Raw genomic sequence first — 13,824 nt, 5'->3', positions numbered from 1 at the left:
CGGGTAAACAAACGTCACATCGTTTTACTTTTTTACCGTCGCCGTGGTGCGGGTACGTGCGTTAAGTCAGTGTTTCGACGACGGTATCGCGTTTTGTAAACAAACCGTTGAATGATTCATTAAGACGAAAAGTCAAAGTTTAAGACAGGGGTCTGACTCATCGAACCGATAGAGAATACGTATCTGGATGTTCGACCTTATTTGTGGTTAATTAGCGATTGAAGTCGCCGTCCATTCTTTTTTGTCACTTAACTGTCTCTGGTTTTTTTTGTACGGTATCTGGTTCAGGGTTATTTTGGTTGGCTTATCTGATAATTTGCAAGTTAAAAATAACGGAGTACGGTGTAGCTTTATCTCATTTTCGTTTGATATTTTGCTGATTTGTGTGAAAATATATGTGTGCTATGATCACAGAGAAAGAAGAAAAAAATCTTTAATCATAATTTTATTTGACATTGTTTTATCTATGCAGTATAAACTTTAAACAAACATTACTGTGTAATTCTTTATAACATTAAAATAGGAAATTTTATTTAACATTGTAGTTAATTCTGAAATTATAATATTGTAAGTCAGATAAAACCTTTTACAGTTATATAGTTTTCAATTCATATATATATTACTATATCTTTTAACTTTTAAATATTACTATAACTTTTAACTTTTAAATATTAATGAATGGGGAAGTAAATGAATATCAGAATCATTCACGAATTGATTAATTTCAAATTCAAATATTAATTAAAAGAAAAACAAATGAATTAAAAATAAAAACTTTAATAACAATTTTGTTTGAAATTGTTTTGTATAAACTGTACAAACTTTAACCAATCATTACCGTGTAATTCTTTATAATATTTTATTTAAAATAGGAAATTTTACATAACACCGTGGGTAACTCTGAAATTAAAAACTTGTAAATGTGATATTTATGTCAGATAAAATTTTACATTTGTATTTTGTAAAATTTACTAATAAAGAAAAAACTTTTTACTGTGATATTGTTTTAAATTTATGATTTTCTTTTAAGGTATTATTAAAACTTTTAAATATTAAGGAATGGGGAAGTAAATGAATATTATAATCACCCACGAATCAATTAATTTTAAATTCAAATATTAATTAAACTTTAATAATAATTTTGTTTAAAATTGTTTTGTATACGCAGTACAAACTTTAACCAAACATTACTGTGTTATTCTTTATAACATTTTATTTAAAATAGGAAATTTTACATAACACCGTGAGTAATTCTGAAATTATAAAATTGTAAATTTGATATTTATGTCAGATAAAACTTTTGATTTGTATTTGTAAAATTTACTAATAAAAAAACTTTACAGTGATATTGTTTACAATTTATGATTTCTTTTCAAGGTATTATTAAAACTTTTAAATATTAAGGAATGGGGAAGTGAAAGAATATCATAATCATTCACAAATCGATTAATTTCAAATTCAAAAATTAATTAAAAAAACTAATGAGTTAAAAACAAAAACTTTAATTATAATTTTGTTTGAAATTGTTTTGTATACGCAGTACAAACTTTAATTAAACATTACTGAGTAATTGTGTATAACATTTTAATTAAAATCGGAGGAGATTTTATTTAACACAGAGGTAACTTTGAAATATTAATATTGTACATGTGATATTTATATCAGATAAAACTTTACATTTGTATTTTGTAAACCTTACTAACAATAAAATTTTTTATCGCTGACATTGTTTTTCATTTATGATTTCCTATGATTCACAAATTGAGAACAAAAACTTTAATTAGAATTTTAATTGTTATTGGTTTGTTTTTATAATGTAAAATTTACTAAAATATTACCATGAAATTGTCTGATAAAGATTCTACTGAATGAAGTTTAACTTTGGAAGTAAAACATATTTAATCAGAAACATCTGCTAAATTTTAGTTAATACCTTAATTTGTCTTAAAAAAACGTGCCAAATCTATTAGTGTTAATCAACCTCCATCGTTTCTAATTCAAGGAATGGATATCAAACTGATTTATCCAAGTCAAAACGATACGTTCATTGACATCCGTAATCAGGTATGAAATTGATCAATTACTTCGATTTTTTTGTTGAGCTACGCATGTGATAATTAAATATTTACGTGTGCGTCATTACTTTGTACAACGTGTAATTAGTAAAATTACGGTAAACTTTCGAAAAGCGCAACAAAACCCTTGTCCCAGGTAAAAGTTGGTACAATGGGCAATTTACATAGTAAAATGTCGTAATTCGTCGTTTCCAAGAAACAGGACAAAAACATTAAACCAACAAGCGTACTTGAAATAAAACCATCGCAATCTATTTATTTGGTTGAAATGAAATAATCCATAAACATGGTTAACTACATTTTATCTTGTGTTTTGTCCAGATTTAATTTAACGCCTGGCCGATTACGAATTCCATTTGTGTGTGTGTGTTTTAACAAGGTTCCAGGAAATGGTAAAAAATTTATCAACATACACCATTTTATATGTAACATACAATTAATTTTCTTGTTAATCTTGTAATCTATTTCGACGTACGTTAATCAATGTGTGACTAATCGGAACGCGAAAAGAAATTGCAAATAGGAAATTGAGACGGAGCAAAAAGTGGACATTGGCACTAAAACACACACGTATATTTATGGGCAATTCATTCAACGCTTAATATGTGTTCGGCAATGTAATTAAATTTAACTTATTGACATATTGCATTTAACCTACTGCAAGTTTGTGCTAATAGGATTGTAAAGTTTTTTTACCAAATAGGAGTGGTACGGGTTTGTTTTCAACAAAATAAGATAATTATTAAACTACATTTTCGGATTATAATTAAGCAACATCGTAAAAATGCACATTTGCCTCCTTTCTCAACCTTCAAACTCCTATTCGTTTGACGTTATAATCGTTATTTATTTTTTCCATAGTCCGCCGAATTCCAACTTTAATTAAGCTGTGACTTGACAGTTTGAAACGATGGAATTCCTCGCACATCAAATCCCATTAAACTTATCAAATAATTAATCACGGCCGTTGACAAAAATTCGGCGAACTTCCTGAACGTAAATCCATCTTCACACAGTGGTCATGAACCGGGCGGCTGGCAATTACCCCCCCTGACAGAAGGTCACACGTACGCAAGGCCTTATATGAAGAGGTAACATTCTTCCGCTACGCAACAGGTGAGCGATTGTTGTACGTTAAAAATCGAAAACCAATCACTTCCTGCGCCGTACGCCGTATGCTGCAGGATGTTGTGTTGGAATTCGAGCACATAACATAATAAATATAATCAGGGATTCATTCGTTATTAGGACATGTAAGAGGGAAAATGTATGTCGTCGTTCAAAATGGAAAATGCAAATAGTTTACCTTGACAATTATCCAATTCAGCAACATTTGTTTACGGTAAAACATTAGATTGTCGCTTAGTTCCACTTACGTGTTAAATTTATGGACCATGAATGTGACAGGAAAAAAATCATTTTTTAATTGACGCCGTGTTTACACAAAAACTATTAATCATTTTGTATGGACGCTGTAATTAACTTTGAAATATCGCATATAATCTAGACCAAATAGTTCTTGGTTTTGATAAATGATCGTACTTATTACATTTACAACACGCATTTTATTTGGTTTGGCCACCATCACGAACTTCAATAGCTTATGAAAATATAATTCATACTCCTTTTTAATTGTAAATAAACAAAATAATAATAAATTGCAGCATTCTTATTCTTTTAAGCAAAACATTATTGAAAGTTCTGCTACACAATAAAAAATTAACGGAGAAAAAGCATTATTATTGGTAATATCGACCATCTTAATTCCCAATAACTTAAGACAAGAAAATTTCTTCTCCATTTCAATAGTTTGTACACAAACGAAAGATGAGGAAATGCAATAGTCTGATCCACTTAAGTAAAACATCATTGAAGTATGGGCGGAGAAGCAGTAATAACAATCTTTTTATAGGGTACTTAGTTAGGGTGACGCAATCTAAGAAAAAAGTAAACGGATAAGCAGCAATAATAATTTTCTTTTTATTGGGTAGTTTGTCATGCCAATCATCTTAATTTTCAGTAACTTAAGACGGGAGCAAAAATTCTTCTCACAATAGTTTTTAAACAAACTAAAGGTGACAAATTGAAGTAATCAAATTTAATCAAGTGAAAAATAAATGAAGGTGTGATAATACAAAAAAAGTAAACGGAAAAGCAGCAATAACATTATTTTTATTGGGCGTTTCGTCATATCCATCATTTCAACTGTTAATAACTTAATATTACGTAGATAAAGTGAATATGAGAAATAGCAGCAATCTCATCCAACTAAGTGAAATAACATTGATGGTATGATTATACAAAAAAAACACACAGATTAGAAGGTAAATCAATATTTTAATTGAGTATTTCATCTTACCAACCTCTCAATTTCCAATAATTTTTGAACAGAGAAATCTTTCACAATCTCACAACAAACTAAGTAATTGAGAACGGAAGTAATCTTATAATATTAAGTAAAAATTCATTGAAGGTATGAAAATATAAGAAAAAAGTTAACGGAAGAGCAGCAATAACATTCTTTTTATTGAGTATTTCGTCACTTGTGTCAAGTAAAATCCTTCTTCATTTCAGTAGTTTGTAAACAAACAAATAGTGAGTGAGAATATGCAGCAATCGGATCCATTTAAGTGAAAAATCATAAAAGGTGCAATTATACAAGGAGAAAAGTAAACGGTGAAGAAGCAATAAAATTCTTTTTATTGGGTACTTCGTCATACCAACTATCTGAATTCCCAATAACTAAAGGCGATAGAAATCCCACTTCATCTCAGTTGTTAATAAATAAACAAAAGGTAAGAAAATGCAGCAATCTAATCCAATTAAGTGAAAAAACATTATGGGTGTTATTACACAAAGAGAAAAGTGGACGGTTCGTCCATGGAGAACGTGTGTTACAAAAGTGTGAAACTGAAGGGAAATTAAACCTGCCATTAATCAAAAAGCATCGCATCATGATATATTAGAATCCTCCAACCTTGAACAACACGTTCAGGGATAATTTGAAATGGATCGACGCCTTCGGAATTATTTATAGACATCAAATTGCGGACCTTAGGTCTCTTCAGTTGCGATCGTTTTGTTTATTCAACAATGTTTACTAGACGGTTTAGGCTTCATTTGCCGCCATTATCACATTCATTAATCATAATTGTTGTTGCGAAAATTGCACGTATAAAACGCTCGCCTTTTAATACATTGAGTTCTTACGCCAAAGTATAATAGACGATAATTACACATTATTAGATGCAATTCGCCGGTACGATAATTATCCAGTTATTGCTATTTTATTGGTTTACTTCACCGATGTTCTGTTTCACCCAATTTTTGGTCTTATTGGAATTTATTTCGTAGAGCAACGTCCCGAACGAATCGTACTAATAGTACTAATAGCAAAGTTCAGGAGCATGGAACTCAATTTAAATTTACCATCAAGAGATTATCCAGCAATAATGCACCATAATTTGTTCATTTGCCGCACTCATAAACCGTGCTCGTAATAGACTTTGATGAAGAAAGGAATGAGAAATTTCCATGGTGAAAAACATAAACCCATCACTACATACAATTAAACAAAATTCCAGACCTACCTGTTGAGCGTAGCTCGAGTGTTGCCTCTTCATATAGGGCCTGGTGTATTGCACGACCTTCTCCTTGGGATAGTTGGTGTGATCGGTCCATGACTTGGAGCGGTGAGAACCGCCGCCAGGTGGACCGCGGACGGCTTGCGGGGCCTCTGCGGCCGCCGGCACCGGCCACGACGGGAACTTCTCGTGTCCTGGCCCGTACTTAATCGACTTGAGGCTGGATGAGTCGCGGACTGGAGGCGCGGGCGGCGAATCTGCATCTCTCGTCGACGATGTCGTGCTCACTGGGGCGAAGTTCAGCCCCGATTGGTTCTGCAGATACGAATAGATGGACGGGTGGTTGGTTTTCGTCGACGACTGTTGGAGGTTTGGGGTGGAACGTGACGGCATCATTTTCGGGGGCCCTCGAACACTGTAGGCCTACGCGGTGCGGCGATGCGGTCCTTCGAAGCCATTAGTTCGACGTCTTGTGCTGGAATGGAACGACAGGTAAGTCGGTGTCAATGAACGGTGCTTGCAGGTAGATGCTTGCACATCCCCTGATCCTAAATCATATGCCGGTCGAAATTGTGGTTCTTGAAATCACGCGACTGCTCAAATGTCTAACTGAGGAGCTTTCATTCAAAACCGCAACATATTAAAATGGGATATACCAAGAATTCCCTCTGTGAAGAAATTAATTTAGTTTACAAATTGAGACAAATTGAAGGCACAAAACAGATTCGAATTGTACTGAAAAATATTCTAGACTAGTTCATTTTAACATGATATGAAAGCTTAATTGAGGAGTTTTCCTTCAAAACTAAACCACTTAATTTGATAAACAGGCATATAACAAGAATTGTCTCTTAAAATATAATTTAATGTAGAGCTTTTGACAAATTTCAGACAAATAATACACGAAAAATAAGTAAAATGAGTTAAAAAATAAACTATTAAAACTGTAATTAAAAATCTAAGTGAGGAGCTTTTTTTCAAAACCAAACCAGAAACGTATTAAAGAAGTATATGTTAATAGTTCTCTCTTAGAAAATAATTTTGTTTAAAGTTTTTGTTAAATTTGAGAGAAAATATACGAAAAATAAGTTAATTGAATTAAAACATAAACCATTAAAACTATAATTAAAAAACTAAGTGAGGAACTGTCATTCAAAACCAAACCACAAACACATTAAAAAAGTATATATAAATGGTTCTTTCTTAAAAAATAATTTAGTTTAAAGCCTTTGATAAATTTGAGACAGAATGTACGAAAAATAAATTAATTGAATTTAAAAATAAATCATTAAAACTATAATTAAGAATCTAAGTGAAGGGCTTTCAATCCAAACCAAACCACAAAGTATATATTAATAGTTCTCTCTTAGAAAATAATTTAGTTTAAAATTTTTGATAAATTTGGGGCAAAATGTACGAAAAGTAAATTAATTGAATAAAAAAATAAACCAATAAAACTGTTATTAAAAATCTAAGTGAGGGGTTTTCATTCAAAACCAAATCACAAACGTATTAAAAAAGTTATATCTTAGAAAATAATTTAGTTTAAAGTTTTTGATAAATTAGAGACAACATATATGGAAAATAAATTAATTGAATTAAAAAATAAACCACTAAAAGTGTAATTAAAAATCTAAGTGAAGAGCTTTCATTCAAAACCAAACCCCAAACGTATTAAAAAGTATCAATAGTTCTCTCTTAAAAAATTATTTAGTTTAAAGTTTTTGATAAATTTGAAACAAATATACGAAAAGTAAATTAATTAAATTAAAAAATTAAACTAAAAACTTAAAACTATTATTAAAAATCAAAGTGAGGAGTTTTCATTCAAAATCAAACCACAAACATATTAAAAATGTTTATATCAATAGTTCTCTCTTAGAAAATAATTTAGTTTAAAGTTTTTGATAAATTTGAGGCAAAATGTACAAAAAATAAATTAAATGAATTATAAAATAAACCATTAAGACTGTAATTAAAAAGGGTGAGGAGCTTTCATTCAAATCCAAACCACAAACGTATTAAAAATGTATATATCAATAATATCCTCATAGAAAATAATTTAGTTTAAACTTTTTGATAAATTTGAGACAAAATATACGAAAAGTAAATTAATTAAATTGAAAAATAAACCATTAAAACTATTATTAAAAATCAAAGTGAGGAGTTTTCATTCAAAATCAAACCACAAACGTATTAAAAATGTATATATCAATAGTTCTCTCTTAGAAAATAGTTTAGTTCACAGATGTGACAGTTCTCAAGTACAATATACTAAAAACCAATTAACTTACTTATCTCATTAAAATTTTCGAATTCTGTAAACTGGTGACTGGGTCAACGTTTTTAATTAGACCTTAACCAATCGAAAATTGAAAAATCTAGCTTGGCACCACTTAAATCGATTATGCAAATTGAAGTCCTGTTGATATGGATGTTAAAATCCTGTCATTATCCAAACACAAACCTCTCCACGCAATTAACAGTTAGCTAATTCCTTGTCAACGTAATTTCTAGGTTAAAGTATACCGCATGTGTAGTTTCTAATTCCAGCATCCACATAATGGATTATAATATTTGTAACGAGTTCGTTGTGTGTTGTAATTTATTTCCCATGAATAAAACGCCATTGTGAATCATAATGCCTCGCTTAATTTGAGGAAAAATCGCCGTTCTGCAATCCTTTCTACTTATGGGATAAGAATAAATAACGTCAGATTCATAAACGCCATTTTGTAAACATATTTATTGCTACATTTACACAATGGTAATAAAATTCAACTTATGTATAATAATGTTTAATAATTTATATCATTTTAATCCCAGATTAATACCTTGGACTCCTTGATTTAGTGCCACTCTCGCAGAGTGACATAAAATTTTTACAAAATAACTTAATAGAAAATATATTCAAATCCGAGCGAAATAGAATCGTTTGGATACAGGAAGTAATGATAGCGGGTCATAAAAGCAAGGTATATTGTGGTCATTCTCATTAGGCGAACAATAACTGGGTTCGTGGCGAAATGGAAATTTCTTCAAGTAACATTTCTATCTGGCCGTTTCCAACAATATAATTTAATTGCCCCATTCAATAATCCAATAAACGCTCCAAATGGAGCCGTAAAATAGCCGAGCTGTATTTGTCTCGTGGCTGCAAATTGCCAATAACAACAATACAGTAAAATACGGTTGCACAATGAAAGAAATTAGGTGCGCGGAGGAACCGATAAAAATTGTGGGTGTTGCGGAAAGGTGCTGACAATAATTCTCCCCCTCGTTCATCGATAAGCGGACGATTTAAGACCGGTCTCGTTGCCCCGGCGAAAAACGAACGGTGTGAGAAACTGTTATTACACCTCCGGCCGTACATTAGGGTGGACTCTATCTTCCTTACGTAATTTTCTCCCGTGATATACATACAGAACGGTCTGGTGCATGATCATTAAGTCCGTCGTACGTTTTGCCTTTCGCCCGGCGAAAATTTATCGAGATGGATACGGCGCGGGTGTTAAATGGTAAACAAAGGGCGTAATTCCCGGGCCCGTGGTGGGCGGATTGGGGCATTTTTAAATTGAATCACCGGGGCGGTCACCGCGACCTTTCCACCCGAAGACATTAACATCATTCACGAAATGCACAAAGGACTGTCTCGGGCTTACATAACTACGAACGTTCGGACGTATGAATGGCCGCATAAACGTTTACAATGCTAATTAATTTGTTGGTGATTATGATTTAATCGCGTGCATGTTCATTAATGCGATAATGATAACGTTGCCATCACGCCCAATTCATTCACTGCGCTTTTTTCGGCTGGCTTGAGTTCCTGGGAACCTTTGCATAGAAGGAAAAATATCGTCCTTAACTAAATAAATAATAATGTCAAAATGAAATTTCATAAACTAAAGTTTCATGTATAATTAGAAAATGTTTTTTTTTGTCACATTAATGAAAATTAGAATACGTAGAGGTACATATATTTTTTATATTGTATATAGACCAACATTTAAAATCATTTCTAATATTTAAACACTCAAAAAATGGAACAAAAACCTTTTACTTGATTATATAGAGGGTCCTCCTAAGAACATGTTGAATCCTCAGACACTCGTCTAGTACCAACATTTGAAACCATTTGGGGACCCTATAAATGAGGTAATACGATGGATATAACTAATTGAATGTGGAAATAAGTTAAATTATCATCGTCTCTTCCATATTTTTTAATATTCATACATTAAGATATGCAGAAAATAGACCAAAAAATCCTTCCTCTACTTGATTTATATAAAGAGCTCTTCTAGGAATATCTTGAACCCACAGACATCAAATTTAATACCATTTAGGGACCCTATAACTAAGGTATACGGTGGATATAACTAATTGAATGTGAAAATAAGTTAAATTATCGTCGTCTCTTCTATATTTTCTGACATTCATATATTAAGATTCTCTGAAAATAAACCAAAAAATCTTTCCTCTGCTTGATTATATAGAGAGCCCTTCTAAGATCATCTTGAATCCGAAGGCACTCGTCTAGTACCAACATTTGAAACCATTTGGGGACCCTATAACTAAGGTATACGGTGGATATAACTAACTGAATGTGAAAATAAGTTAAATTATCGTCATCTCTTCCATATTTTCTAATATTCATACATTGAGATACGCAGAAAATAGACCAAAAAATACTTCCTCTACTTGATTACATAAAGGGTTCTTCAAGGAATATCTTGAACCCACAGACATCCATCTAGGATCAAATTTAAAACCATTTGGAGATCCTATAACTAAGGTATACGGTGGATATAACTAATTAAATGTGAAAATAAGTTAAATTATCGTCGTCTCTTCTATATTTTCTGACATTTATATATTAAGATTCTCTGAAAATAAACCAAAAAATTTTTCCTCTGTTTGATTATATAGAGCGCCCTTCTAAGAACGTCTTGAATCCTCAGACATTCGTCTAGTACCAACATTTGAAACCATTTGGGGACCCTATAACTGAGGTAATACAATGGGTATAACTAATTGAATGTAGAAAATATGTTAAATTATCATCCTCTTCCATATTTTCTTATATTCATACATTAAGATACGCAGAAAATAGACCAAAAAATCCTTCCTTTACTGATTATTTAAAGAGGTCTTCTAGGGACATCTTGAAACCACAGACATCCATCTAGTACTAACACTTGAAACCATTTGGGGACCCTTTAACTGAGGTAATTCGATGGATAACAAATTAAATGTGGAAATAAATTAAATTGTCGTTGTCCCTTCCATATTTTCTAATATTCGTACCTTAAGATTCTTAGAAAAAATCCTTCCCCTACTTGATTACATAAAGGGCTCTTCTAGGAACATCTTGAACCCACAGACATCCATCTAGTACCAACATTTTAAACCATTTGGGGGGTTAGTTAATTCAGTAAGTAATTGAACGAGAGAAAGGATTAACTTTTGTCTTCCATATTTTCTATTATTCACACATTAAAATTCTCAGAAAATTGACCAATACATGCATATAAATATTTTAAACCCACGGATATGCATCTGGTACCACCTATACTTTCCATATTCATTATTTTATGCTATAAGTTTTTTAAATTTTTGTTTCCTTAGAGATCATCCTCAAGAAATAATTATTTTGGAGAAGATTACCGTTCGTCGCTTTAATAATTTCCGATGGTGGGTGTTACGCTTTAGACTAATAAGTTACCGATGGTCAGCTGTTGAAGACCGGTTGTGCGGGAGATGGTCAGGTCATGAACCGGCGCAGATCCTCTAATTACCATTATCTGCAGAGGCGTTCATTTTTTGTCAGTGTACTTTTGTTATGGCGATTGAGCAACAACTGAAGGAATGTCACCGTGGAAATCGAATCATCTTTGGACATACAATACGCCTCGGCTGTACATTTTGTCGAATTAAGGAAAGTGAAGGTTTTACGGGCCATTGAATGAGGTTCGTGTTACAGTTGATTTTTTCGTAAGAAACTTTACATAACATGAATGGATGTGTGCTTCGGCTTGGATTATCTGGAACGCGATTATTATGCGTGATTATTAACATTAATTATGAGTAAAAGAAGACCTTTACAAGTATTGGCCAATAGTGACATGATTTCAATACATAGTAAACACTTTTCCAAAGGAAATCCTCCATTTTATCAAAGCAAACGAAGATTTAAATTTTCTGGGAAGTGTTTTGCATACTTATTCCGGCCTTGATAGAGTCCGTCCGTCTGGGCAAGTGAAAAATAAAAGACAGAATGGTCTCAAGGCGACCACAATTCCCAGTACAAATTGCACAAATCAATTTTTCATCAAAAAAAACTTCCGCACAAGCTAATTACATTACCAGAAACCGCAGCGTACAAAGCCTGACAACAGAAAAGTCTCCTTGCCAGAATTATAATGGAAAATTGTTGCGCCACTGAAGTTCAGCAAGTTCGTAACCGGTTAGATCCAAAACATTTATGGAATAGTTGTCATCTTGCCATATTGTTGCCCGTGGAACATTTGCATAATCACAAAGCGAACGAATGAGCGTAATCGCCATTTTTCCTTCTCCGCTAATTTTACATCATCTCAATACCTTTTACCAACAGTCTCGCCATTTTATCACGTTACAGGTATTAATTTCCTGGTTTTCCGCTAAATATGCATACCGAAATGCCTTCGCATCTTTCCTACATTACAGTCTGACCTCTGGCAACGCCAGTAAATTTCAAAACACGTGTAGCAAGTACTGTCAGGTCTCAAAAAATCCATTTTACTCGCCTCACGGTCAATCTAATCACAAGAGAAAGCCCAAAAAATGTGGTAGCGAAAATTTATTGCACCAGATAAAGATTCGTCTGATGTTTACCATAACACTTATCAATTGTGCCTCCCAGACAGGTACTCTGCCCCAATGTCGTCGGTGGGTGGACGTTTCAAAGAGGCTGTCGACCCTTATTAACTAACCGGATAATACCGATGGTAATAAAGTGCAAGTGCCTTAAAAAACTGATAACTATGTCGAACTGTTGACAATTTGAAAACAACCATTTTTGGGTACCCAATAACTGGGATGCTACGATTAATTTTCGGTGTGTTCATTCGGATGTAAATTTCTCGACTTTTTTTAAATAATTCATTAATGTCAAGTGGGTGTGCGGTTCTATTTATCTCGCCCGTTCAATCGGACCGACTCACTTGTGTGCATGTTCGTACAATACGTATTTGTAAAACAGTTTTATCTCGTCGCAGCATCTCGGGTGTGTGGGCAAAATAACTTTTTTAAATAATTTTATCTGAATAAAAATATCTCCAGATTACAATATTGGTAAATTTCAGTTCATTAATTTTGATTTTTAACAAGACATCTTATACTAGATATTTTATTATTATAAAGAATTACAAAACTATATTAGTAAAAAATGTGTTTTTTAATAGTTTGAACAATTAAATTAAGTTTGAAGCAAGACAAATTAAAAGAAATATAAATAATTATTGTTGAATCTTAAAGAAATAATTTAATGGTGCTAAAACGCATAAAATTAACAAATTTTTATGAAGTCAATATCAAAATATTAATATAAATATTTTTTCTGAATATTTATTTTATTATATATGTATTTTCGTGAGCCAACTTTTTTATTATTATTAAATATTTTAATTAACAATTATGAAAAAATTCTTCATTTTATTATCATGCTTGAAAATATATATTTGTATAATATTTCGAAAAATTAATTTTGATATAAAACAAATCATTTAAGAGAATTATGAAAAATCTTCACTTTATTGTACTGATTGAAAATATACATTTTTTTACTATTTTGACAATTTGAAATAAGGCACGTAAACGAAATATATAAAATAATAACTTTTGAATGTCGAAGAAAAGAGTTAAAGTAGCTAAAATACGTAAAATTAAAAAAAAATATGAGACCAATAATAAAATATTAGATAAATATTTTTCTGAATATATCTCAAATTATTTATAAATTTCCACGACACAAATATTTTATTGTTAAATATTTTTATTAACAATTATGAAAAAATCTTCACTTTACTGCATTGCTTAAAACATTTTTTTACTATTTTTATATAATTATATAATTTATATTTGAAATAAGGCACTTAAAGGAAATATAAATAATGAATGTT

The 13,824-nt window shown here is 31.6% G+C and overlaps 1 protein-coding gene across 2 annotated transcripts in view; it reads right to left on the bottom strand.

Annotated features, from left to right (window-relative positions):
* LOC109595739 (protein Shroom) overlaps positions 1-13,824 on the bottom strand; it is a 163,475-nt gene that overhangs the window by 49,314 nt on the left and 100,337 nt on the right. For both annotated transcript variants that reach the window (XM_020011159.2, XM_049963897.1), the window contains exon 2: positions 5,666-6,134. In XM_020011159.2, the coding sequence (XP_019866718.1) occupies positions 5,666-6,055 (390 nt within the window). In that variant the 5' untranslated portion in view covers positions 6,056-6,134. The remainder of the gene's footprint in view (positions 1-5,665; positions 6,135-13,824) is intronic.

Source organism: Aethina tumida, chromosome 2 (genome assembly GCF_024364675.1).
Source record: "Aethina tumida isolate Nest 87 chromosome 2, icAetTumi1.1, whole genome shotgun sequence".
Lineage (NCBI taxonomy): Eukaryota > Metazoa > Arthropoda > Insecta > Coleoptera > Nitidulidae > Aethina > Aethina tumida.
Note: the sequence above shows the minus strand (reverse complement) of the source record. Positions and strands in the feature narration are given on the sequence as shown.